General features: G+C 40.5%; 1 protein-coding gene across 2 annotated transcripts; it reads left to right on the forward strand.

Moving 5' to 3' along the window:
* On the forward strand, positions 1-27,104 carry ak2 (adenylate kinase 2). Of its 2 annotated transcripts, XM_063033570.1 has the most exons (7): positions 4-266; positions 4,285-4,410; positions 14,090-14,200; positions 15,720-15,814; positions 17,075-17,147; positions 19,268-19,463; positions 25,179-27,104. In XM_063033570.1, exons 1-7 carry the CDS (start codon positions 168-170, stop codon positions 25,184-25,186), a joined length of 708 nt encoding a protein of 235 aa, XP_062889640.1. In that variant the 5' UTR covers positions 4-167; the 3' UTR covers positions 25,187-27,104. The 2 variants fall into 2 exon arrangements, with proteins under 2 accessions (XP_062889639.1, XP_062889640.1); XM_063033569.1 differs by lacking the exon at positions 25,179-27,104 and having other exon boundaries at positions 1-266; positions 19,268-19,504.

Raw genomic sequence — 27,104 nt, forward strand, 5'->3', positions numbered from 1 at the left:
CTCTCTGTCGCAAGGCGAGGCAGGCCACGGAGCCGCCACTGAACCAATCGGCAAGGCAGGCACCAGGCCGACGCCCCGTTAATGTGAGAGCCCCGCTCGTGTGGTGCCGGAGGGAGCGGCCGAGCGCTGGTTTGCAGTTAGTTCAGCGGGTCATCTCGGCGTTAAACATGAGCCCGGCGGCCGAAGAGGAACCGAAAGTGAGCCGTGCTCAGCGGGGAATCAGGGCGATCCTTCTGGGCCCTCCCGGAGCCGGGAAAGGCACGCAGGTTGGTGCAAAGTTGGCCTGACGCTCTGCCAAACCATGTTCCCCTTGCTTCCAAAGTTTGGATTTGGACCATGCTAGGGTTCGGGTAGGAAGGTTACTTCTGTTAAACTGGTGTGCATTTACACCATCAAAGTAGGAGTACATTTACGACCTAAGTCCTGTTTAGTTGTTTGATTAAGTCCATTGGCAGATTGGATTCCATTTTCATGTAAAGACACTTTGACCTTCAACGACTTCCAAAAAAAATAGTTCGGGATGTTTAGGTGCTGCACAATGTCAGTTAAGGTTTTGAACTATAGAATCACGTCTAGAATTTAAGTGTGGGTTGCTAATTTATAGAATGAGGGGAAATGATACTCTTGTTTTATCTTTAAAACGAATATCTAACCTGGTGTGAGATCTGTTCAGTGTGAGAATCTCCTGCCCTGAAGAAGGGTCTCGGCCTGAAACACTAACTGTTTATTCATTTCCATAGTTGCTGCCTGACCTGCTGAGTTCCCCCACCATTTTGTATGTGTCACTTTGGATTTCCAGCATCTCAGCATTTTCTCATGTTTATTGGTTATTCTTTAGGATTCTTTAATTTATAATTTGTATCAGCCTTAAATTGTATTTGTGGGAAATAAGTTGTTTATATTTATCCGAGGGCAAGGATTGTGGCTGCCCGAAAGGCGATTGATTTTATTTTTTTAGATCCACCACCTCTACTTTGCTTCACCATGGCTGTGGCTCCCCACTGCCCAGATGTTCCAGGGTTGAGTGTAGGGCCAGTGAAACCATTGCTGCAACTCTCCAATGTGACGAGGCTCTAAATTTCTTTTTAAAAAAGGAGAGGCTTCTAGAGAGTGGGTTTTAGGAATGCTTCCTGCACCTTGCTTTGTATTCTCAACCGAGTTAGTGAAAATGTTTATTGGGGTAACTTGTATTGGGCTTCTGCCTCAGCAATGGCAACTTCATACTCTCTGCTGCTAAACCCCTTCAATCGTGATGCTTTTATCTCCAATCAGCGGATCTGGTTTTCCATAAGCTAGCTTTCCATCTGCTACGTTTCACAATCTTTAGTGTAACTTTTGGTCATATCTGAACTTGCACAATTCTGTCACGCCCAGTGCTTGTGACCCCACACTGAGCCACCCATTCCAGCCTAGCCTTAAATGTACAGCAGCTATATTTCATTAGGAGTTTGAGGGGCTTGAGTATGTTACCAAAAACACTCGAAAATCTCTACAGATGTACCATGGAGAGCATTCTAACTTCCTTCATCACCATCTGGTACGGGGTGGGGGGGGGGGGTGTAGGCTATTGCACAAGACCGAAGTAAGCTGGAGAGAGTTGTAAAATTAGCCAGCTCCATCATGCGCATTAGCCTCCTGGTCAACTTCAAGGAGCAATACCTCAGGAAGGTGGCTTCCATCATTAAGGACCTCCACCACCCAGGACCTGCCCTCTTCTCATTGCTATGATCAGGAAGGCACATGCTCAACAATTCAGGAACAGCTTCTGCCATCTAATTTTTGAATCGACATTGAACCCATGAGCACTGCCTCACTACATTTCTTTTCCCTATTTTTTGCTCTACTTATTTAATTTAACTTTTAATATACAGTTGCAGGAAAAGGTTCATGAACCATTTGGAATTACCTGCTTTTCTACATTAATTGCTCATAAAATGTCTGATCTTCAACTAAGTCCCAATAACAGACAAACACAGTCTGCCTAAGCTAATAACAGAAGCAATTGCACTACTTCTCGTCCATACCGAGTTCACCATTTAAACAAACAGTCTAGGTTCAAAAAAGAATGTGAACCTCTGGGGTAATGCCTTCTACAAAACCTATTTAGAGTCAGGTCTTCCCATCACTGAGATGAGATTGGAGGTGTGGGTTGTAGAGGTGCCCTGCCCTATAAAAAAAGACACACACGGTCAGGTTACTGACGGAGCCTGTTCTTCTAAAAAGATCTCTTTATGTGCACCATGCCTTTATGAAAACAACTTTCAGAGGACCTTAGAAGAATAATTGTAGGGATGCATGAAGCTGGAAAAAGCTACAAAAGCATTTTTAAAGACCTGGGTGTTCATCAGTCCACAGGAAGAGAAATTGTCTCCAAATGGAGGAATTTCAGTACTGTTGCTACTCTCACTAGGAGTGGGTGTCCTGCAAAGATTACACCAAAAGCACAACGTGAAATGCTGAAAGAGGTGAAAGGAACCCAAGGGTTACTGCAAAAGATCTGTAGAAATTTCTGCAACTTGCTAAAGTCTCCATTCATGTGCCCACTATTTTAAAAAAAACACTGAACAAGAATGGTGTTCATGGAAGGATACCACAATGGAAATTACTGCTCTCCAAAGCAAACATGGTTGCACATCTCAAGTTTGCAGAAGAACACCTGGATTTTCTACAGCACATTCTGGGACAATGTTCTGTGGACAGATGAGACAAAAGTTGAACTTTTTGGCAGAAATGCACGTTGCTATGTTTGGAGGAAAAGGGGCACTGCGCACCACAGCAAAGCCTCATCCCAGCTGTGATGCATGGTGGAAGGAGCATCATGAGCACCAGGGCTGCCTCCGAGTCTGGACAGCTTCCAATCATTGGGGGGACAATGAATTTAAAATTGTATCAAGGCATTTTACAGGAGAACGTCAGGGTAGCAGTCCATCACCTGAAACTCAATAGAAGTTGGATGATGCAACAAGATAATGATCCGAAACACTAGAGAAAATCAACAGACTGGTTTAAAAAGAAGAAAATTCATGTTTTGGAATGGCTGAGTTAGACTCCAGACCTTAACCCAATTGCGATGCTGTGGCATGACCTGAAAAGGTTCATGCAAGATATCCCAGAAATATTGATGAATTGAGGCAGTTTTGTATGGACTATGTGCAGCTAGTTGACAGCATGCTTCAAGCATATAACACCATGAAGTGCAACGTATCACTTAAAAGATTCATTTTCTGCATTGCCATTTGGACTTCTTCCCTGCAAATCTTGGCACTGTCAGTGACGAGGTTGATGAAAGGTGAGATACAGTACTGTGAAAAGTCTTAAGTACATATCAAGAATACAAGAAATGCCCTCTCTTTACACCCTTCCCACTCTCAGTCCACAGTAAAGACCCATACCAGAATCAGGGTTATCATCACTCACATTACAAGGGGCAATTAATAAGTTCGTGGCCTAAGGTAGGAGGAGTCAATTTTAGAAAACCTAACACATTTATTTTTCCTACGTTTACACACTTAGTTCAGCAGTCGTGGAGCATACGGATCCCTTCTTTGTAGAAGTCGGCGTCTTGGACCTCCAGAAGTGGTCTACAGCGGGGGTGATTGATACGTTCGTGGCCTCAGGTAGAAGGAGATGAGTTATTAACTTCAAATTTTCTGCATTTTCACACAAAGGGTTGAACTGCAGGCGCATGGAATGAGAGCTGTATAACTCATCTCCTTCTACCTTAGGCCACGAACCTATCAATCACCCCTCATATGTCATGGAATTTGTTTTTCATGGCAGTGCAGTGCAATACATAAACACCACAGTACTATGCAAAGGTCTTAGGCTCCCTTGCTAAGTGTATGTGCCCAAGTCTTTTGCAAGGTACTGTAGAAATTTTATGTATTGCCACAAAAAACTAATTTCATGGCATAATGTGAGTGACGTTAAACCTGATTCTGACATGTAGTATCCCCAAAGTGTGACTGATCGAAGTCACCAGAGAGACACTGAAGCTGATGATGTAGAAGTCTTTATTCAGTTCAACAAGCAGGCATCATTCTGGAGACACTCCCACTAGAGGCTCACAAACCCAAAGGTACATCACATTTTTATACCCCTAAGATCAGGGAACAGCAGGTGATTCAATGCAATTTCAATATTTATTTGTGATAAAACATTTCACGTTTAATGTTCTTGTGTGATTACTTCGTGTGAATAATTTCAATTGGTTTTAATAAAAATAGCTTAGCTAATTGCTAACTGGAGAAAATAAAAACCTCTTGAATTTTGTTTTTCCATTAGGCTCATAAGCTTGCTGACCACTACAATGTCTGTCACTTATCGACAGGTGACATGTTGCGAGCCATGGTGGCAAGTGGATCAGAATTGGGACAGAAGTTAAAGAAAACGCTGGATGCTGGCAAATTAGTAAGTGCAATGTTCTGAAATGGTGAATGGGGAAAATCCTGCCCATGAAGTACTCACAAGAGAGAGGGAAGTATAGTTAACATTTCAGATTCATGATCTTTAATTAGATCATAGATCTGAAACAGTAAGCTTATTTGTCCCTCCATAGACGCTGCCTGAGCTCATGTACTTCCAGGATGTTTTTCACTTTAATAATCAAAAGTGAAGAACAAGACTTTGTGGATGTCAGGAGTCCGAAATGTAAGCATGTAAAATGCTGGGTATAATTTGTAAATCCAATGGATTCTGGTAAATTGGGGCACATCAGGACCTATATATTTTGGACCAATTAAGCGGCTGCTCCAATTATCTGAAGTTTCATGGAAATAGTTTAAAAGGTACAGTATAAAAACATCAAACTACCGTTTAACTGGGTAATGAAATATTTATTTAAATAAAATGCAGAACAAATTGAAACACTACCAATATTACTACAATAATACAGTACTACAGTAATAAAGCTGTGTTCAATCATTCGTTATGTGGGGCGATCGTAGTCTTATTGTCCATGACCATGATTGTTTTTGGCAATTTTTTTACGGAAGTGGTTTGCTATTGCCTTCTTCTGGGCAGCCATTATCAATACTCTTCAGAGATTGTCTGCCTGGTGTCAGTGGTCGAATAACCAGGACTTGTGATATGCACCAGTTGTTTGTACGACCATCCACCACCTGCTCCCATGGCTTCACGTGCCCCTAGTTGGGGGCAGTGCGGGTGCTACACCTTGCCCAAGGGTGACCTGCAAGCAAGTGGAGTGAAGGAGCACCTTACAACTCCTTTGGTAGAGACATATCTCCACCCCACACCCACTGAATAACAAATTATGTATTTAAATGAAATACAGAACAGATTAGAACATTGCCAGTATTACTACAGTACTTTAAAACTGTTAGTTTGTAATGGTTACTGGCGGAGGAATTCATGGAGTGTACACTGGCGTGGTACTCGATTAGTGAACTATCCATTCTTAGCCCCTTAAAACATTGATGTTTAACATTTTTCCCAATAACCCACAATTTATTTTTATCAGTTCCTGGCATATTTGAACAACACAACTCAGTCATTGCTTTCTTTGAACCCAAAAGTATTGTGTGTTTGCTGGCAAGGCAACAATTCAGTGGCATGATTTTTAAAGAAAGAGCCTGTAGACATCAGGGGAAAAAAGGCATTGTGGGTATCATCTGCACAAAATTTGAAGCAAGTCGGGGAGTTTTGTAGATTTCCATGTTTCTGTACTTAGAGCGTCAACACTGCATTTCTTACCGTGTGCTTTCTTGAATTTAATGTGGTTTTTACATTTCCATCGAGACAACCTACCATCTGTTGCTTTAAAATCTTCATCACCCAGCTTCTTAGCTAGCTCCTCTGACTTGTTTTTTTAACACTGATTCACTGATACGTATACCTTGTCCAGTTACAATAGAAAACCATTGACTGAGGACCTCTTCAACATCTGGATCTATGCTTTTGTTTTTGGGATGTTCCCTGTTGTCCCTTACGTAATGCCTATTCTTCTCACAGTTTATCTTGCTGATGTATGGAGCGTGCAGTTGTAAATTTCAGTACTCCAGTTGTCTCTGCCAGCTGACAATGAGTGGTGTTTAGGGGATGGCTTTTATTTTGGTCCAGTAATGTAATTTTTTTTCAGCTAGTGTCAAATCTTTTCATGGCTTGAGTCTCAAATTTTTTTAGAAGTCGCAACTAATGAAACAGAATGGTCAAAAATCACTGCTTTTTGAATTGGTGTCCTCAGCCCGAGGGGATGACATAACACCAGTACATACAACGGACACAACTGTTCACTCTAAGCCCGGTGTAGTGTCTAATGGCCACACAAGAGCCCGTGACTGACCATCTTCTGTCCCAATTAAGCGGCACTGTGTCCCAATAAATGGAGGGAGTTCCGGCTATTTTCTAGTCCTGCATTCCGGCGTCCGGCCCAAATAGGGTACCTGGCTGAGTACTAAAGACCTGTGCTGATCAGGTGACTGTGAGTTCACTGATGTCTTTAACCTCTTGCTTCAGCAGTCTGAGGTACCCACATTGGATAGCTGCTTGCAGAGGGCTTCTGAGGTTATCATGTGGAGATTAAAATGATCCTGGCCTTAATCTTCTCCAACTGAATTGCTGATTTAATCAGAAACTGGGGTAGTTAATTGACATGTTGTCAACAGGCATCTTATGTACATAAGGGAAACATTTTCTAGAGTTGTCACTGTTGATGTAATGAATGCTGCTGGAAGATCATCAGGTTTACTTTATACTTCATTGTCGCCAAATAATTGGTACTAGAACGTACAATCATCACAGCGATATTTGATTCTGCGCTTCACACTCCCTAGATTACCAATATTAAATATTAAAAAAGTTAAAATTAGTAAATATTAAAAACTTAAATTATAAATCATAAATAGGAAATAGAAAAGTGGGAAGTAAGGTAGTGCAAAAAACCGAGAGGCAGGTCCGGATATTTGGAGGGTACGGCCTAGATCCGGGTCAGGATCTGTTTAGCAGTCTTATTGCAGTTGGAAAGAAGCTGTTCCCAAATCTGGCCGTACGAGTCTTCAAGCTCCTGAGCCTTCTCCTGGAGGGAAGAGGGATGAAAAGTGTGTTGGTTGGGTGGGTCATGTCCCTGATTATCCTGGCAGCACTGCTCCGACAGCGTGCGGTATAAAGTGAGTCCGTGGACGTAAGATTGGTTTGTGTGATGTGCTGCGTTGTGTTCGCGATCTTCTGCAGCTTCTTTCGGTCTTGGACAGGACAACTTCCATACCAGGTTGTGATGCACCCTAGAAGAATGCTTTCTACGGTGCATCTATAAAAATTAGTGAGGGTTTTAGGGGACAGGCCAGATTTCTTTAGTTTTCTCAGGAAGTAAAGGCGCTGGTGGGCTTTCTTGGCAGTGAACTCTGCTTAGTTGGACCAAGTCAGGTCATTTGTGATATTGACCCCGAGGAACTTAAAGCTTTTGATGAGGGCTAGGTCATCCTGCTTGCTGATTCTTGTCAATGTGTGTTTGAATTCAGTAGTTACTTGAGTGAGGTATGTTAGGTTTTTACTGCATTTGAGGAGTTACCACATACCACAAAAGCCAACATTTTTGAAAAGCATTTTGGCTTCTTCATTATTCTGAATTTCAATAATTTCTTCTCGCAAGCTCTCTCCCTGTTCTTACACCTTGTAAAGAAATGAGTTAATTACCCAGCCTTGAATTTCCAGACTGCTTTAAAGTCCTTGAACTGGTTCTGAAAATCCTCCTTCAGTGACTGCAAGTATAAGCAGTACTCTTGCAAATCACCATCTGTGAAAGAGAGTGCCATACTTTCCATGCAGGGAAACTGTGAGAACATTCTCCTCCCAGTGTTTTGCTTGTATACTGTATTTCCAATTTTCTGCACTTTTCCCCTAGATTAAATTGAAATACTCATCTTGCAGTTTCATACATAAAATGTTCGTTTTGTCATACTGATTGGCTAGATATGCCACATTTCCACTGAGAAATTCAGTCTTGTTTCCCAAGCTCGTGTCAACTTTGAGCAAAAATTCAACCACAGTGTCAGAAAGATCAAAGAAATGTTTTAAGCTGCAGCGTTTTGACAGCCAACACACTTCAGTGTGAAGAAACAAGCGTTCAAACTCTTCATCTTTATCTTGGCATAACTGGCAAAATATTCTGCTACTTAATGTGTGAGCTTTAATTTTGAAAGTAGATATTACAACAGTTACGCTTGGGGAAAAAAAGTTGCTGGCTGAGGTTTTTGGCTGCGAGATGTTGACGATGAATCACACAATGGATTGCAAACAGACTTAGAATTTCTTTTTTCATAAATGCCACTGAACCAGCATGGCAACCTGTCATATATGGTGCTCCATCTGTTGCTCAAGAAACCTTGTTCCTTGTTGGAATACTTTTATCATCAAGATACATTTTGAGCTCGTCGTAGATTGATTCTCCATTGATACAAAAGAGAATCTCTTCATAAACATTTGTTTTTGATAAACCGTACTTGCGCCATTAATAATGCCTCATCCAGTTGTATCCCAAGTACTGTTTTTTTGTAACTCTGTGCATAGTTGATATTAAATGCCTTCACTCATTTCACCAATATGACGAGCCACAGAGGAATTGATTTTAAAATACTGGTATCCATTTTGAGAACAGTGGTGACCACTTCTGGTACAGCAGGCATTATTAATCTTTCACCAATTATATGAGATTTTCCACACTTTGCTATCATTTTGGAAATGTTATAAGAAGCAATGAGACCACTATCAAGGTCATTTGTAGCTTTCTTGGCAAATGACTCGAGTGTGTAACGCTTTTCAAATGCTTCTTTCATCTTCTGGAACTGAGTAATACCATACCATGCCTTTTCAGGGTGTCTTTTACGGAAGTGTTCCTGCAATCTTGATGGTTTCATGGCTCTATTAGACAGCACAGTATTACAGATAACAGATGGAGGGGGGGTTGCTGATCTGACAGGAACAGAGTAAAACCACAATCCAGGTATGTAACACTGTATTGATGCACTTTCTGTAGTTTCTGCTTCCTAGCAGGATTAGAGTTCAAGGCTTCACCGCCTTCAAACATGTAGAGATAGTGCTGTACGTATAATCCATCACTAACAGGGCTAAATTAAAATTAAAAAAACACAAACTGGGAATGCCTTTTGGATGCTGACGACAGCAGTGAGTTGACACGGTCATTTGGGTCTTGTGCCTCAAGTCAAGGTGTCGCTAAACGCCCCCCAAGGACTTCTATTTCCCCTAATGCCCCCTTAGGACACGTAACTGCCCCCATTGGGAATCACTGACTTATACCATAGTATATTATTTCTGTTTTTTTTCAGCCAACTCTGGCTGTCATCATCCCTACTTGCCCCCAAAAATCAAATGAAATTCCTCCTTTTTTTTTAGAATGGTAGAACTAGCACAGCCCAAATAATAATAAAAAAGACTGACAAAATGATCTGGAGCAACACACAGTTAATGCTGGAGGAACTAAGCAGGTCAGGCAGCATCCATGGAAATGAACGAGCAGTCAGCATTTGCATTTATTTATCGAGATACAGCAAAGAATATGGCCTTGCAGCCCTTCAAGTGGTGCCGCCCAACAATAACCCGACTGGGACCTCTTTGGACTGTGGGAGGAAACAGGGTCACCGGGAGAAAATCCATGTGGGGAAAATGTACAGGATTCATTTTAATGGATCCTCCCAGACCTGCTGGGTTTGTGTGTGTGTGTGTGTGTGTGTGGTCTGCAGAGTCTCTTGTGTTTTCACAAAAATATTTTCCTGTATCTGTGTCCTTGAAGTGGACATTTCACATCCCTTTTCTGGACATGAATGGACAGAGTCTTGTCGGGGGGTGGGGGGGAAGATGTAGGCCAAGTATTTTATCATGGAGTGAATTGATGTGAGGAAAGAAGTTGGTTTTATTAGAGCAGCTCGATGGATTTTTTGTTTGAATAATTGTGTAAGCAATTTGCAAAATGATCTTCAGTACATGTACCCCTGCAGGTAAACCGTTTGGTATTGTTGTGACGTGAGCCGTCACCAGAGGGAGACTGAAGCTAGTGGATGTAGAAGTGTTTTATTCAACAAAAATGAGCAACAGGCATCATATTGAGACACTCTAGGAGGAAGAGGCCTCCCGACCCAATATTACATAACATTTTTATATGCTAAAGATCAAAGGTAACAGCAGGACAATTCTATAGTTACAATGTACCTACAATGCTTCCTTTGAATTACATATAGTTTTCAAACACATCCTTCTTCACACCCATGCTCCAAGACAGCCAAAATGAATGTTAATCCCCACTGACTTTCTCTCTGGATTCATGCATCTGCACACATCGAGTGAATGGGTATTTCTTGGTTTGTAATCAACCCCAGTCTGCAGCTTCAGAGAGGCCCTTGTTCAGGGCTGCATTTTAAATTCAATTTACAATCCACATTCAAATCTGAAGACTGGTTGCTGCTGAATTTAATATTTGCTGTATACCTGCAGAATACACCCTAATAGTACCTGGGATACTTTTTGAATTGGTTAATTTATGGATCCCTTTTAAAGATTTGGCACCATACTGCATGACTGCTTCTCGGTAATTGGTGCTATACTTGCTACTCTTAACAAATTTTAATAGGATTTTGGCATCTGAGTTTGCCCAGTGTGAAATGTGCATTTTTTATTCGCGACCACTGGTGGGTGGTTAGAGAAGTATCCCGAGAGTATTTGTAATAAAGTTAATGTTCCTGTTGGCACTCTGAATAAGTTTGGCTCACTAAGTGCAGAGTGCTGGCTGAATCTGAAATTTGCAGTTCTGTGTGAATCAGCAAGTTGGTGAAAGTTTGCTGATCAGCAATACATCACCTCACTAGTTAACTGCAGAGACTGAGTACGAAGCGGGTCCCACCGATTGACAATAGAAGTCTGAATTTATAGTTACTGAAAAAGGGTGGTTTCAAAAGTTTAAAGTGTCAAAGCATGAATATTGTATACAACTTCGTGATTTGTCTCCTTATAGGCAACCACAAGACAAACCAAAAGACCCCACAATAAGAAGATCAGTCAGACACCCAGTCTGCAGAGAGGAAAACAAACAAATCAGACAAACAACAAAAGTAAGCAAGTAGCATCCAGAACAAAAGTGAGCCCACACACAAAGCCTGGGGCACTGGGAGCAAGGCACAGCCTCAGCTTTGTAGGTTTAATAAATTTTATCTGTGAACTAATGGATTACTGCTGAAGTAACATAAATTCACACATCAGAAAATAGCTTGTGGCTCATTATTCTAAGCAAGCAATGCCAAAGAAAGTCAGATTAACTCCAAACCTTGCAGTATCCTAGCCTTGTACCTTCCCCTACACAAATATCTAACCACTTTTCAATCAAACGAGGCAATACTCGCAGGTTAAATCTGAAGAGTGCCCATATTCTCAACATTTATTCATGTAAGGCAGTCTGTCTCTCTGAATTTTTTTATAAAATGACTCCTATCAGTGACCTGGCAAAAGAAATTATTTTTTTTCCCTGAATACTCATTAAATATTAAAATCAAACATCGTTATATTTCTCTCTGGGTTTATCTGCTCCAGAGAAAATAGTCAAAAAGTGTCACAAGACTCCTCAAACTAGAAATTGTTTTGCTCTTGGTATTTATCGTGATTAATTTGGGCTAGATATTATCTGATGGATGCCTCACAAAGTGACATCCATCATTAAGGACCCCCATCACCCAGGACATGCCCTCTTCTCAGTGCTCCCATCAGGGAGGAGGTACAGGAGCCTGAAGGCACACACACAGCGATTCAGGAACAGCTTCTTCCCCTCTGCCATCTGATTTCTGAATGGACAATGAACACGCGAACGCCACCACAGTATTTTTTCCCCTCTCTGTTTTTGCACGACTAATTTAATTTAATTTTCTTTATTATGTATACTTATTGTAAATTGTAGTTATTATTATGTATTGTACTGTACTGCTGCCGCAAAGCAAATTTCACAATGTGCGCCAGTGATATTAAACCTGATTCTGATATGCTGATACTTCAGTGTGTCCTAACTGCACGTGACCACGTTTACTATAGGTTAACCACTGTTGAATTAAAGTACCATTATCCTTGTGTTTATTGAGATGTGAATGACTGTGGCGATGAGAGGCAATTGACAGAGTAAGTGGCGAGTGATTCCTTCCTGATCTGGAACTAGGCCAAGGAAGATTGTCCATTCAGATTTGAGATGAGGAGCTATTTTTTTTAATATAGGTAGATGATAGTAATTTTTGGTTTGATTTAACTGCTTCAGGAAACAAAGTGCTTAAAACATTGAGTACATTCAAGTCATATCAGTTGGAATCTTTGGCTTTGAAGAAATCCGAACCCTTAGAATCAATTGTGGAAACGGGCTGTTTTTCCCCTCGTGCTTGATCCACTATCTGCTTTACTTCAGCACCAGTTTTTTCATTAATCCTTTGATTTCCTCTTTCTAGTTTTCTGTAAATGTAAACAGTGACTGAATTTCCACAGCTTGCTTGTGGAACGAATTCCAAAGATTTACTCTACCCTCGGGAGAAATCTCTTCTCATCTTCATCCTGAATGGCTAACCACTTATTTTGAGTCTGTGACCCTTGTCCTCGGCACTTCCAACAGAGAAGCATCATTCCTTCGTCTATCCTGTCAAACTCATGAAGAATTTTGAAAAGCAAAATAGCTGTAGATGCTGGAAGTGAAACAAAAAGCAGTAAATGTTGAGAACTACCAGCGGCTCCAATAACATCTGAGGAGAAAAATGCAGAGTTGCTGCTTCTGGTCAAAGACCCTTAATCAGAACTGAACAATGGCGAACTTGAGAGTATTTAAGTTGCGGTGGGGAGGCGGGGTGTGGAGAGAAAGCAAAGGGAATGTTTGTGATAGGGAGGAGAGCAAGGTTGTCCAGGTTCCATCTAAGAGAATGAGCAGATCATGAGCTCTTCTTCTATTCCCCACTCTGACCATTTTCCCTCTTCTCGCCTGCCTATCACTTCCCCTGGGACCCCTCCTTTCCTTTCTCCTATGGCCCACTCTTCTATCAGATTCCCTCTTCTCCAGCCCTTGTCCTCTCCCAGCCACCTGGCTTCACCTATCACCTTCCAGCTAACCTCCTTCCCTTCCCCCACCTTTTCATCCTGGCATCTTTCCCCTCCCTTCTCAGTCTTGAAGAAGGGTCTTGGCTCAGAACGTCAACTGTCTATTCAATTCTGTCGATGCCGCGTGACCTGCTGAGTTCCTCCAGCATTTTGTCTGTTGCTTTGGGTTTCCAGCATCTGCAGACTTCCTTGTGTGTATGATCATAATCTAAGTTGAGATAGAAAGATGAAGACTCTAAAGAAAAGGAGATAAATGAGCTTGCTTGGGCGGGCAGAGAGAGAGAGAGACGTCAAAATTTCAATTATTTTCTCTCGGTTCATTGTCCCTTGCCCCGTCTCCCCTCTCTGAATTTGGAGAGAACATGATGGAAATAATTTGGAAAATGGCGTCGCTTGGGTGGTTTATGGTTGGGTTGAGTTTTTCTACAATCTTGGCAACTTGCGCGGAGACATCGTCAACACGCTGCTTATTGTGGTGTGTCCTCTGAGTGCTTGGCCTCAATATACTTATCAGCTGATTGGTCGTCATTTTGGAAACTCACCTGTGATGTGGGAGGAAATCTCATCGCTGATTGGTTGCATGGCAAACTTCGCGCACTGTGGTCTGAAGTTTTGCCCACATTGGGCCTTAAAGACAATTGAGGTCTACGTGCTGTCTACAGAATTTTTTTTTTGTCGAAATCCATGCTTCTAGGAATTCTCTTGCGTACCGTGTGTTTGCTTGCGCCATGACTTTCACCGATGCCCGGTTGAATTTGTGTCCCTCTCGATCTTCGTGGGTTGAGACCAGGGAGAGTCGGTCGTCCTGCTTTATCGCCAGTTGATGTTCATGCCAGAACATGTGCAATTGCTGTGTTCCCCTCAAATTTCCTGTACCTCAGACTTCTTTCCCAAAGTGAACAAACTTGCTACAAAACCATCGTTAGTCAGTAGAATGATCTGATGGGGGTGGTGATGACAAGTAGTAAATATTTGGCACATTTACCATTTAATTTTTGTTTGTCTTTAGGTGAGTGATGAAATGGTGGTTGAACTGATTAACAAAAACCTGGACAGCCCGGCCTGTAAAAATGGATTTCTGTTGGATGGATTCCCACGCACTGTGAATCAAGCAGAGATGGTAGGCCAAAATTATTATTTAAAATAATTTCTAAACATAGGACAGGACACTTTGCCATCACTGGATGGTGCTGTGATATTAACGTACAGCTACTAATTAATTTGACTTGTTAAATTGACTTATTTTTCTGTCCATTGCTAGTCAAGATGTACAGTAGAGGTTTATCAAGATGCGTCCTGGATTAAGGAATATGAACTATAGGAAGAGGTTAGACAAACCTTGTTTCCTCTGGAGCATCAGAGGTTGGGGGTGATCCAATAGAAAATTATACATTTCCAAGAGGCTTAGATTAGACAGACAAAATCTTTCTCCCAGGTCGTCGTCATCATCATGTGTTGTATCTGTGACCTGGGTGGTCATGGTCATGTGTAACCCTAACCCTTAACCCAAGACCTTGAGTTGCAATCCCACCCAACCTCAGTGGAAAAAGCCTGCTTGCATTTACCCTTTCTATACCCCTCATAATTTTGTATACCTCTGTTAAATCTCCTCTCAGTCTTCTACAGTTGCAAAAAAAAGTTTGTGAACCCTCTGCAATTACCTGGTTTGCAAAGGGTTCACAAACTTTTTCTTGCAACTGTACATTCCAAGGAATAAAGTCCTAACTTATTCAATCTTTTCATATAACTCAGGTCCTCCAGACCCAGCAACATCCTTGTAAATTTTCTCTGTACACTTAGGTGAGAGAAGTGAAGTTTAAAGGAGATATTGGGGTTTGTGTTTTTTGTTTTAGGCACTATTTGTCGTATTTTTACATTGATTGTTTGTCAAATCTTTGTAGTTTTTCATTGACTCCATTGTATTTCTTTGTCCTACAGTGAATACCTGCAAGAAAATGAATCTTGCTGTAGTATATGGTGACATATATGTACTTTGATAAGAAATTTACTTTGAATATGAAGGGATATGGGTCTTGTGCAGACAGCAGAGATTTAGTTTGTATTTGGCATCATGCCGAACACTGACTTGAGCTGAAGGACTGGTGCTGTATCACAAATGACTGATTTTTACCTTGAAGTTAATATGACTTCAATTCCACAAATTGAAAATATTAAGTAGATTGATAGTTTTTAATTTAATGTGAAAATAGTTAGCTTTATGTAGTACAGAAGATAACTGCAAAGTACTGGGATTATGTTTGCCCTTCTGGTATTCTGTTTTAAAGTAGAATTATGTAAATATATATATTTTTTATTTTTCTTCATCTTTGTTGCTTAGTGGAGGATAATCCCTGGGGAAATTGGGAGAAGCTGAGAGAAAATAATTGCATCGCAGCGAGATTCTCATCAGATTTGAAACTGTTGGTTTTGATTCCGTCTAAATGTAATATGTGTGTTAATAAATAGGACATTGTTTTTTTAAAAAAAAAGCTTTTAAGCAGTCTTAGTGAAAGAAGAATTGTTACAAAACAACGGCATCTTGATCATTATAAAATTAATTTATCCTTGAATGTTTTAGGGCTCTTAAAGGCATTTACTTTCACTCATGCATGTCTGACTCATTTGTGCTCTCTTTAAAGTTCGATAAACAATTGGAAAAACGATCCGAGAAGCTGGACTCTGTGCTGGAGTTTAAGATTGAAGATGATTTGCTGGTTAGCAGGATCTGTGGCAGGTATTCATATTTATAATTTATTTCGAGATAAAGCACGTTAACAGTTACTTACGGACCAACGGGCTTGTGCCACCCAATTACACCCATCTGACCAATTAACCTACTAACCCGTGTGACTTGGAGACAGGAGCACCCGGCAGAAACCCACGCGTTCACAGGGAGAACGTACAAACTCCTTACAGATTGTGACAGGAATTGAACCTGGGTCACTGGCATTCTAGTAACATTATACTCACTGCTACACCTCTGTGCTGTCTTAAATTAATTATTAATAGACTTAGTATAGATTAGTTTACTTGGACAGTTAAGATTTAAGTATTGATAGGTTCTTTGCAGAACTTGGAAATAAATGTTTTACAGTATCACCAACATGGGAAAATCTGCAGATGCTGGAAATCCAAAGTAACCCACACACACACACAATGCTGGAGGAACTCAGCAGGTCAGGCAGCGTCTATGGAAAAGAGTAAACAGTCAAGGTTTCGGGCCATGATCCTACATCAGGACTCAAAAAGAAGGGTCTCAGCCCAAAACGTCAACTGTTTATTCTTTTCAATAGATGCTGCCTGGTCTGCTGAGTTCCTACAGCATTTTGTGTGTGTGTGTGTTACATTGCAAAATATTAATTGCAACATTAGTAAATTTGGATTTGATATTGTGTTACCTTATTGCCATTTAAGAGCACCATCATGTTCATAAAGATTGTATTGGTATCACAGGATTAAATCAGACTTGACAGCTGAATGGCCTAATTCTTCTACTATGTTTTATGGTCTTATATGGTCGAATGTAGAGAGGCCTAGATAGAGTGGATGTGAGGAGGATATTTCCTTTGGTGGGAGAAGTTTTGGACCAGAGGGCACAGTCTCAAAATAGACGGAAGTCCATTTGGAACAGAGATGGGGAGGAATTTCTTGAGCCAGAGAGTGGTGAATCTGTGGAATTTGATGCCACAGGTGGCTGTCGTTGCCAGGTCATTGGGTATATTTAAGGTAGAGGTTGATAGATTCTTGAATAGTCAAAGGTATGAAAGGTCATGGGGGGAAGGCAGGAGATTGGGGTTGAGAGAGAGAAATGGATCAGCCATGATGAAATGGCAGAACCAACTCAATGGACCAAATTCTGCTCCGATATCTTATAGTGTTATAAATCTACTGTTGTTAAAGTCTCTTAAAGTGAAACATTGCCATCCATTGAAAATTAAGATTGACATTAATGAGGAGACTATTTAACAGCCATGTGTTTTTTTTTAATATATAGACTGGTCCATCAAGCCAGCGGACGCACCTACCACAAATTGTACAAACCACCCAAAGTGCCCATGAAAGATGACGTACGTATAATGAATCATGATTGTTCACTTTTACTTCTGTAACACATTTTAAACGTGTACTGTAAGGCTATTATGAATGAAGTAATCTTCCCAAAAGATCAGTCCTTAGAACGTACAGGTTGTGCAGATCCTGAAAATAGATGTTACTTATTTAAGTTGAATTCTGGTTTGCTTGCACTTAATGTAATTTGTGCTTCTGTTTCTACATGTAGTGAAACCTTTTAACACACACCTTTGTAATTACCTTTGCTGTATTATATTTGTTTTTATTTCTAAAATTAGCAGCTTATTTTTTCTACTCCAGCATTGCATGTGTCACACTTTGAAAAGCTCGTGGGGTGGGGTGATGAAATGTGAAAGTAACAACAATTCACACTGCATACTAGTTAAAATGCTTTAGAAATTTTACAGTCTGCTGACAAACCCAAAGCCACAATGTATGACTTTATTTCAGCTTTTTTAAGTGCTGAGCAAATTATCTTCTTTTCTTTTTTTTGGTTCGACAATGTATATAAATTTAGTAGTCCTTTTTGTCATGTCTTTCCCAATGTATTTCTAACTGAAATTTCAAGGCAGGAGTTCCCAACCTTTTTATGCCGTGGACTCCTACCATTAACTGAGGGGTCGTGAACCTCAGGTTGGGGACCGCTGTTCTCAGCCAGTTTAAGAACAAAAAAGTGGCCAAAGCACTCTATTAAGTGGGCTTAATTTGCAAAGTTAGTGACTAGTATCATACCAGTAAATTTCTTGGGTGGGTGTGGGATTGACTGGCATACAGCCTTTTGGAAGGCTCAGCCTGGGAATGGTGAGGCGAGACCAGATAGGGAAGGAGTCAAGCAGCTTGTCTCAAGAACAAGGTCAAGGTTAAGAATTGCTCCTCGCTTTGAGTGCTGACTGACCGTCTGAGACAAAGATTTTGTTTCTGGCTCTTGAAGGTGTTAGGTCCTTGCACATGTGGGCCACTAATGATCTTGACAGAACCGATAAATCTGTGCATGACATCAACTCTGCTCTCCTGTTTGCTTCCAAGATTTGGAATACCTGTATCGGGGGCATCAAAACACAGAATAACCAACAATGCTGCTTCTGTTAAGCTTCCAATTCGCCAAGTAGAAATGAATCAACCTTCCCAAAGCTAGAATCTTAATTACACTCAGTCAACTTCTTTGGGCAGCCATGGCTGAGATTACTAAGTGGACAGAGAAAATAATTTGGGCATTAAGTCGTCATCGTCATTATGTGCTGTGTTGTATGTCATCATCATTATGTCATATGACATGGGCAATCATGGTCTTATGACTATGATGGCCCCAGCCATTATCAAAACTCTTCAAAGATTGTTTGCCTGGTGTCAGTGGTCACATAACCAGGACTTGTGCTCATATGAACATCCACCACCTGCTCCCAACGCTACTTGTGACCCTGATTGGGGGGCTAAGCAGGTGCTACACTTTGCCCATGGGTGACCTGCAGGCTAGCGGAAGAAAGGAGCGCGTTATACCTCCTTTGGTAGAGACATGCCTCCACCCCGCCACACAGAGGATTAGTCAGTGACTCAGAATGTACAAGTGCTTTTGGGTGTTGAACTTTTGAGTCAATTCATCAGAAGCACCAGAAATCCATCATATTAATGAAAAAAAAGTACCAGCTTCAAAATTACCCATTGCCAAACCAGTTGAGCACTCTTCTCCCGCCCCATTTCCAAAGCTAATGCAGATAATGCCTGTTTTTCATCCATTTGGGTAATAAATTCGCCCTTGCAGAATTTACAAATCAGCACCCAAAAATTTTGAAGTACAGAATAAAATTCACCGTCATAAAATTTGTGTGCTTGGAGGGTTGGGAAGAGGAAAAACATTATCTTTTAGAACTGTTTTCCGGGAACACAAGTCTAGATTCATTATCACGCTAAATATTCCAGGTGCTTTGGCTGAAGTTTCTTGAAGTTGGGTGTTGATCTAGCAGTTATCTTTAAGTATAGTGACTCCCGATGTTTGTAGACAGATAGCCAGAATGAGTAGTGGGATAGGCGTATATGATTTGTATCTATCACAACTCTTAAGCCTGGTCTCTATATCTGTGCATAAAGCTGTTATTAATTTGTATTTTTCTGTACTAAGGTAACCGGTGAAGCTTTGATAAAACGCTCGGATGACAATGAAGAAACTTTAAAATCTCGCCTAGCTTCTTATCACACCCAAACAAAGCCCCTCGTTTCATATTACCAGAAGAAGGGACTTCTTACAGCAATTGATGCAGCACAGTCTCCTGAAGTGATTTTCTCTGCCATTCTAGCTGCTTTCAGTGGAGCTACATGTAAGGACCTGGTTATGTTTGTTTGATTTTTTTAATCGCTGCGCAATCAATAAATGCGTAATGCAATGGATTCGGGTTACTTGGGATACATTGGGTCTAGTACATTTTGTCCCAATTAAGTGGCTCCCCCTAGTAGCCGAAGTTTCATGGAACTTTTTATAAAAAGTTATATTAAAAAAAAGATGCATCATGTATTCAAATGAAATGCAGAACAAATTAGAACACTACTAATAGTACCATAGTACTATAAAATTGTGTGTTTTCGTTCGTTTGTTCTGTGCTGTGTCATACTATGTGGGCAATCATGGCCTTTCTATGACCATGCTTGCTCTTGGCAAGTTTTTTCTACAGAAATGTTCTGCCATTGCCAGCTTCTGGGCAGTGTCTTTACAAGATGGGTGACCCCAGCCATTATCAATACTCTTCAGAGACTGCCTGGCGTCAGTGGTCACATAACCAGGACTTGTGATGTGCACCATCTGCTCATACGACCATCCGCCTCTTACTCCCATAGCTTCACGTAACCCTGGCTGGGGGGCTGAGCAGGTGCTATGCCTTGCCTAAGTGTGATTTGCAGGCTTTGGTAGAGACGTATCTCCACCCCACCACCCTATGAAACTGTATTGGTTCCTAATAGTTATTGATGGAGGATTTCATCCAGTGTACGCAATGTACAAAATTAGTGCAGATAATGGACTGCCTTCATACAGTGCTACCGAAGATTGCATTCTCCAAATCTTCATTTTCATCATAACATTCAAGATGGTTGTCAATACCTTCGTAATTCCTAACTTGTTGAAGTAGTGAGATTGTTATATTTTCACTCCAGGCTGTTTCTGGCAGCTCCAAGCCTGAGTGCTTGAAACCACAGTGAGCAAAACAATTTCCAATTGTCTTGCTGCTTATTTCTCGCTGACTATCAGTGACAATAATCCATGCTTTTTGAAACAAACACACACAACTGACACTGTTTAAATATTCACTCTGCACAGTGTTGTGTCAAACGGCCACACAAGTGCATGCGATTGTTGCCAATTTGCTTGTTCGGCAACAATCTCCTGACCCAGTTGAGTGGCAGAGTGTCTCAAATAAACAAAAGGAATCCTGGCAATTTTAGTTTTTGTTCTTTAAGAGTTGTCCCAAATAAGTGCTGCCCTGATTAAATGATGGCTCAATTAACCAGAATCCACTGTATTTACTTGAGGATAATTTAGATAACTGGGGAAAAACTGAATCTATTTTATTTATTACATTATTTGCAAAAAAAAAAGGTTAAAAGAATGCTAGTAGTTTAATCTGTCAATCAACTGCTGTAGATTATATTTGATAGTTGAATATTATTTAGTTCAATTTTTGTTGTGACTACTGTTTTAATGTTCCAAATCATAGTTTATCACTGTTTAGTTCCGAGCCACTCTGCATATCTAAACCAAATGAAGTAATCTGAATTTCCCACTAGTTAAATTGTTTAAAAGGGTGTAATCCTTAATGCAGATTATTATGTTGTAAATTAGCTACACTGATGGAGGAGGAAACAACTTTCAGCTTTTTGTATTTATCAAACTTTTGCTTCTCTCGTCAAATGCTGTTATTCATATTTGTCTTTGGCCTGTCATCATGTCCCATGAACCTAATCGTCAACATTCAGCAGACTTAAACTTCTTTTCAAATTATAGCATAGTGTGGATTCTTGCGAGAAGTAACAAAAGTTATTGATAACTCCCATCTCTTAGACTTCAAAAATAAATTCTTGACTAGACTTAAATAGTAATATTTAGAGATCAACTTTTTTGGGGAAAATGCCATGAGTCATCTTACCAAATTATCTCTGAAAGGTAGAATGTGTCATAGCGGTGGCATTTTTTAAATTCAAATTATTACAGATTTTGATTTAATGTCATCAAATCTAGTAAGATCTTGCAGCAGAGTATTGACATGGTAAGCTACTTTCCGAAATGCCATTTACAAATCTCAATCAAATTTCAGCTCCATCTGAAGTGGGACCATTTAGTCTACACATTTTGTCCCACTTTTTCCACCATTTGCATCACTCCCTCAAATCTCACAAAGCGCCAAAATTAATGTTGTGAATCTTTCTCTCTGGCTCGGGTTTGCTATCTGCTGGCAGAGCAGTCGAATTGTTAATTAGTACATTTGAGTACAATCAGTGAAGTAACTTGTATTGGGTTCTCTTTAGCTGAGAAGTGAAGGCTTGGTCTAATCCAGAGGTTCCCAGCCTGGCATTGGTCCATTCGTCCATGTCATAAAGAACGGTTGGGAGGTTGGGAACCGCTGGTGTAACCTGAGCAAGATGACCTGTTGTCTTCATCTTAACTGCAACTTCTGATTATCTTCCTCCCAAATTTATTTTCAAGGACTGTATGATGTTTAAAATGTTAAATTTGCTTAGATTTTTCACTAAATAAATTGGAATAGTAGAACTAAAATAGCTATGTTAATATCTTAAAATTTAAAAAAAAAGTTGGAAAAACATAACAAGTTAGGTAGCATAATTGGAGAGAACAATTGTTATTTTGGGCAAATGTGTGATCTCAACTGCTGTCCATCCTACTGGTGCTGAACTGTGTTCCTAGTTTTCCAATTATTACTTTGTAAGTAAAAACCACCACCACCCTTAGCCGAACTCAAATTTGCCATAGCGACTCAGTTAGATCATTGTAAAGACAAATCTACGTGCCACGTTATTTCCGAGTTTCATTGTGTTTAAGTGTAGTGTTAGATTGCTTGTTGCATTCTATTCTAAAGGCTGGGAATCCTCCAGGTACCCACCAGTCTTGAGTAGAGATTCAGCCCGTTATTCCAATGTACAACTGAGAATTTGGTTGTAGCTAATTCTGGCCAATTGAAGGAGTAAATTTGCTTTTAGCATAAGTACAACTTTGATTGTATTTGGAGACTCTGGTTCTAATATCTACTCCAATGAATGCATCTTGTTCCAAAACTGAGAACACATTTGCCTGCAAGTTCAAGACAATGTTTTGAGAATTTGCTCTGCTCTGTTTTGTAAAAGAGTCAAAATAAAGGCAAACAAAATGAAGTTCATTCATCTTGGAGTATTCAGCTTCATTTAAATATGTCTTAATAAAGATAACTTTGAAGCATGCTATTTGCTACATGAAGAAATAAAGTTTCAGATACACAAATTGAACAACAATATAAAAGCAGGTGCTGGAAATCTGAATCCAAAGCGCATCCTAGAAATACACAGCAGACTACCAGATCCTTCTTGGAACATGTAATCACCCTTTCCCATGGGCTCCATTTCCCTTCTGGATTAAATAGCTACCTATCAGTAGTTGGTAGTGATAATCATAACGGTACCAATCTCTGGAAGTTTGGGGTTGAGGGTGGGGAGCATCGATGCCTAAACCCTTAGTTTACTAAGAAACAACCTCTCTCTCATATTTCTTACCTTTTGTACTTGGATAACAGGTTACAGTAGCAACATCTTAAATTTAGGGCATCACGGTAGTGTAGCGGTTTGCGCGACGCTGTTACGGCTTATTTCGTTGGGAGTTCAGAGTTAAATTCCAACACCGCCTGTGAGGAGTTTGTATGTTTTTTTTTCCCGTGAGCGCGTGGGTTCCCTCCAACTGCTCCATTTTCCTGCCGCGGTCCAAAGACGTACCGGTTAGTAGGTTAATTGGTCGTTGTAAATTGTCCCCAAAGGGTTAAATAGGTGGGTTGTAATACAGGGCAGCTCGATGAGCCAGAAGGGCCTGTTCTGTGCCGCGTCTCTAAATAAAATTGACTTAAATTCGGTGGTTAAAGAAGATCCCGCATTTATATGGCACTCTTCAGCAGCTTGGTTCCACAAAGCACTTTGTAACCGTTCTACATGACTGCACTTGAAAAGTGTCCTTTTAAAAGGATTAATGTTACTTAAAATAAATCCCCCTAACCTAAAAATTTCGGTGGGGAAATGTAAGCAGAATTAGCAGTAAAATGTGATGTTGAAAATGGTGCATAACTCTTCAGCTTTGTAACAGCATAGTCTGGGTGTGAGTTTCAGTCTGGAACACAATTCAATTGTGAATTGAAGCATGACGCAGGGTGGCTAGCACGACGCTTGGCAGCACCAGCCACCCGGATTCAATTTCCGCTGCTGTCTGTAAGGAGTTTTTATGTTCTCCCCCCGACTGCGTGGGTTTCCTCCGGGTGCTCCGGTTTCCTCCCACAGTCCAAAGAGGTACCAGTTCGAAGGTTAATTGGTCATTGTAAATTGTCCTGTTATTAGGCAAAGGGTTAAAGCAGGGGTTGCTAGGTGGTGCAGCTCAAATGACTGGAAGGGCCAATTCTGCGCTGTATCTGAATAAAGTAAAATATTAAGAAATATTCTTGAAGAGTGCGACCTTTAGTCTATGACTATTAATGTTGTGAATTGAAGCATATATTAAGAAAAGATGTACTTGGGGTGTGAGCCCTATTAAATCTAGGCAGGCAGAAGAGTTCTTAAACACAGTTTAGTTATAGTGGGTGGCAAAGCTGAGGCTGTCTGTTTGTAGCAAATGTAATTGAGTATTTGGTATTTCTTGCCACTACTCTGTCCACAATCCAGAATTATCCCTATTTTCCATGTGATTCTTGTTATTCGTTAATAAAGTTATTATTTCTAGCTTTTGAAAGAAAGCTACAGGGAACTTTCGCAGTGACATCATTTAAACTTTACAAATCTGCAATTACTTTTAACGTGCAAGTTATTGTTAAAGCTGAATTTCCTTGTTTGGAAGATTACGTGGTTCACCTACATCTGCCAAGCATTAAACGTCGACACCAATGTTCTTTCAAAGACACATCACTTTTAGGGGATATCTATTTTTTGTCTGTGTTGTACGTATTTTGTGTTGTGCATTTATTATGGGTAATTTGGGTGTGGTAGAAGTGAATGAGTATAGTTACGTCTTCATGCTTTGTCTTGAGTCAGTTTTTAGTCCAAGTAGAGCCGGGGGTGGGGGAGGGGGGTAAACCATGGGGTGATTTATTTATTTATTGTTTTGGTTGCCTGCTAATTGAAACACTGATGCTTAAGATTGTTAACTTTATTGTTATATTGTTACTGGACCACTTAGTATTGTTAATTTAACATAGAACATAGAAAATCTGCAACACATTACAGGCCCTTCAGCCCACAATGCAACCTACGGTAGAAGCTGCCTAGAATTTTCCTGCGCATAGTCCTCTATTTTTCAAAGCTCCATGTACCTCAAAGTCTCTGTTAGTTTTTTAATGTTACAAGATTGTTCATCTTTGCTGGTTTCTTAAAGGATCTTTTGAACTTTGGAACTTTGTTATCGTCAATAGCGAGTTATACAGTGTCTACACCCCCACTCCCGTGCTCGGTCTCAGAGCAGTTTTGGTTTATAACCGCTACAGACGATTTTTTTGTTTTGATGTGGTAAAAGTATCTTAAATAGGTTGACTTAAAGCAGATGATTAAGAGCTGGGATTAAATAATGCCAGTGGAAAACCTGTGGGCCATTAGTAAAATAATTAGTGATCAGGTTATTGATTTACAAGAGTGATGTTCTGAAATTAAACATATCTCGGTATACTGTATGTTGGGAGGGGGTATTTGGCGGCGTTCCATGTTATGTGATGCACTTGTGGATCTTGCCAGTCAAGGACCTCAGGACCTGAGGTACAAATCCTTTCTCGGCCTAAAATTTACTGAACCCTCTTTTTATCTCATTGCAGCTAACTGAAAATTATGATGCCAGAGAGTTTTCCAAGCCACAATGTGCCAAGCGATCAAGTTTGCAAATGTTTACATAATGAGATGGGGATATTGGTTGTAGTATTGAAGTGCAATCCAGTTTTTAAAAACGTTGTGGAACATAATGTGTGAATTACTGAGTGCCATTACTTGTCAATTAATTAATTTCTCCCTTTTTTATGGATCTATTATGGGAGAGAGGGAACATTTTTGGTTTATGCAGAACCATGTTATATGCTGATAACTTTTTCTAATTGCCTTAACAATACTACATATTGCCTTACGGTGGGGTGCAAGTTTGTCACATGAGCTAATTATAGATAATCTTTTTATGGATGATGGAACAATAAAGAGATGTACACATTTACCATGCTGTTTAAATTCAGTCTTGTTGGTTGCTTTAAGGGTTACTGGATCTTCCACAAAGTAAGTAACCCATTATTGTTTAAATTAGGGGTTCCCAATCTGGGATCCACACACCCTTTGCTTAACAGTATTGGCCCATGGTATAAAAGAGGTTGGGAGCCTCTATTTTAGTTGAATATATTTAAATACCTTGGATATGATGAACTAATTCATCTGCAGTTTCTTTGCAAGCTGTGTTACTTTGGATTACAATTTCTTCTCCTTTTGGCAACATCAGTCCCAATGCACAATTACATCCTTTAACCTTTCAAATTTCTGAACAGTTAGATAGCGTGCTGAAATCAGCAGTTGAAATGTCCCCCAATTAAATCTTGGCAACATGAACCCCCTTGGGCTGGATCTTCTCAAACTGCCCGCCTCAAAACCTACTCTTCCTTTACACACTCTCTCCAATTTAATCCAACAACCTATGCCCCTGGGCTAACAATTCATCAAGAAATTAGTATATCTCATCTTCACAAGTCAAATTTTTTTTCTAGAGTTTTCAGGTATAAGTTGACATTCCTTTTACAAACATTAATTCCATTTAAAATCGGTGAACTTAGCCAATAGTGTTCCAGCCTAAGTGTGGAGAAATCTGTGCAAGCTTTTACTCTCCCTTAGGCGCTATGCTTTAGCCACAGAGTTCATTCCTCACATCAGTCTGAAACTAAACTAGATGATTTCCAAAATCATTGTAAAACAGCTCCCTTAATGAGCCTTGGCCTATTCATGCATTCCATTTTGATGGCCATCTATTTCCATTCTAATTTTATTTAGAATTTTGGTTCATGCATGGCCCGTTGGCTGTGCAGCCCAGCAGCCCTCCAGTTCAACCCTAGGCTAATCACAGGATAATTTATGATGACCAATTAACCGGTAGGTCTTTGGACTGTGGGAGGAAACTGGAGCATCCAGAGGGGACACACACACACACACACACACAGAGGAAGAATGTCCAGGTGCAGGGTCGAAAGCTCTTGAATTTTGTTCCAAAATCTCTGCTTTACTTTTTTTTTCTTGAGATGCTTCTTGTAACTGCACCAAGAATCTAGTCACTATTTCCTTCAGTGACGCAGTGTAAAGGTTGGTTTGATAATGGCCTGGTGCAGAGTTTTGTTACAAGTAAACGAGCTAAACAGGTTGCGGATCGTCGGTTTCTGGAAACCATAATTATCACTGACAAAGTAATAGTGTGTGCCGTGGCATGGGCCAAATCCTGCTGGCTGAAGTTGAGAAATGCAGAGCCAATTAGTCTCAGACTCGCACATTTCCACCGCGTCGTGCTGAAGGCCGAGCTGTCCCAAGGGACGCGTGGGCGCCTTACCTGAACTGCTGTCTGGTCGCCGGGCTCGCCCTGGAGTGGCTCCTGCCTGAAGAAAAGAGCCAAACAGGCCTCTCAAACTATCCTGTTCATGCCAAGGACCGATGGCTGGTGTGTGACAAAACGACCTACTTGATGTCCAAGTGTGAACTGTGACCCCGCTGACCCAGAGGAATGA

The sequence above is a fragment of the Mobula hypostoma genome, chromosome 26 (genome assembly GCF_963921235.1).
Source record: "Mobula hypostoma chromosome 26, sMobHyp1.1, whole genome shotgun sequence".
Taxonomy (NCBI): domain Eukaryota; kingdom Metazoa; phylum Chordata; class Chondrichthyes; order Myliobatiformes; family Myliobatidae; genus Mobula; species Mobula hypostoma.

What these genes read in the sequence shown, in the direction of transcription:
- ak2 (XM_063033569.1), top strand. Translation starts at nt 168, where the DNA reads ATGAGCCCGGCGGCCGAAGAGGAACCGAAAGTGAGCCGTGCTCAGCGG. An exon ending in GAGCCGGGAAAGGCACGCAG is followed by an intron (nt 267 to 4,284) that starts GTTGGTGCAAAG and finishes TTTTTCCATTAG; the next exon opens with GCTCATAAGCTTGCTGACCA. An exon ending in CGCTGGATGCTGGCAAATTA is followed by an intron (nt 4,411 to 14,089) that starts GTAAGTGCAATG and finishes GTTTGTCTTTAG; the next exon opens with GTGAGTGATGAAATGGTGGT.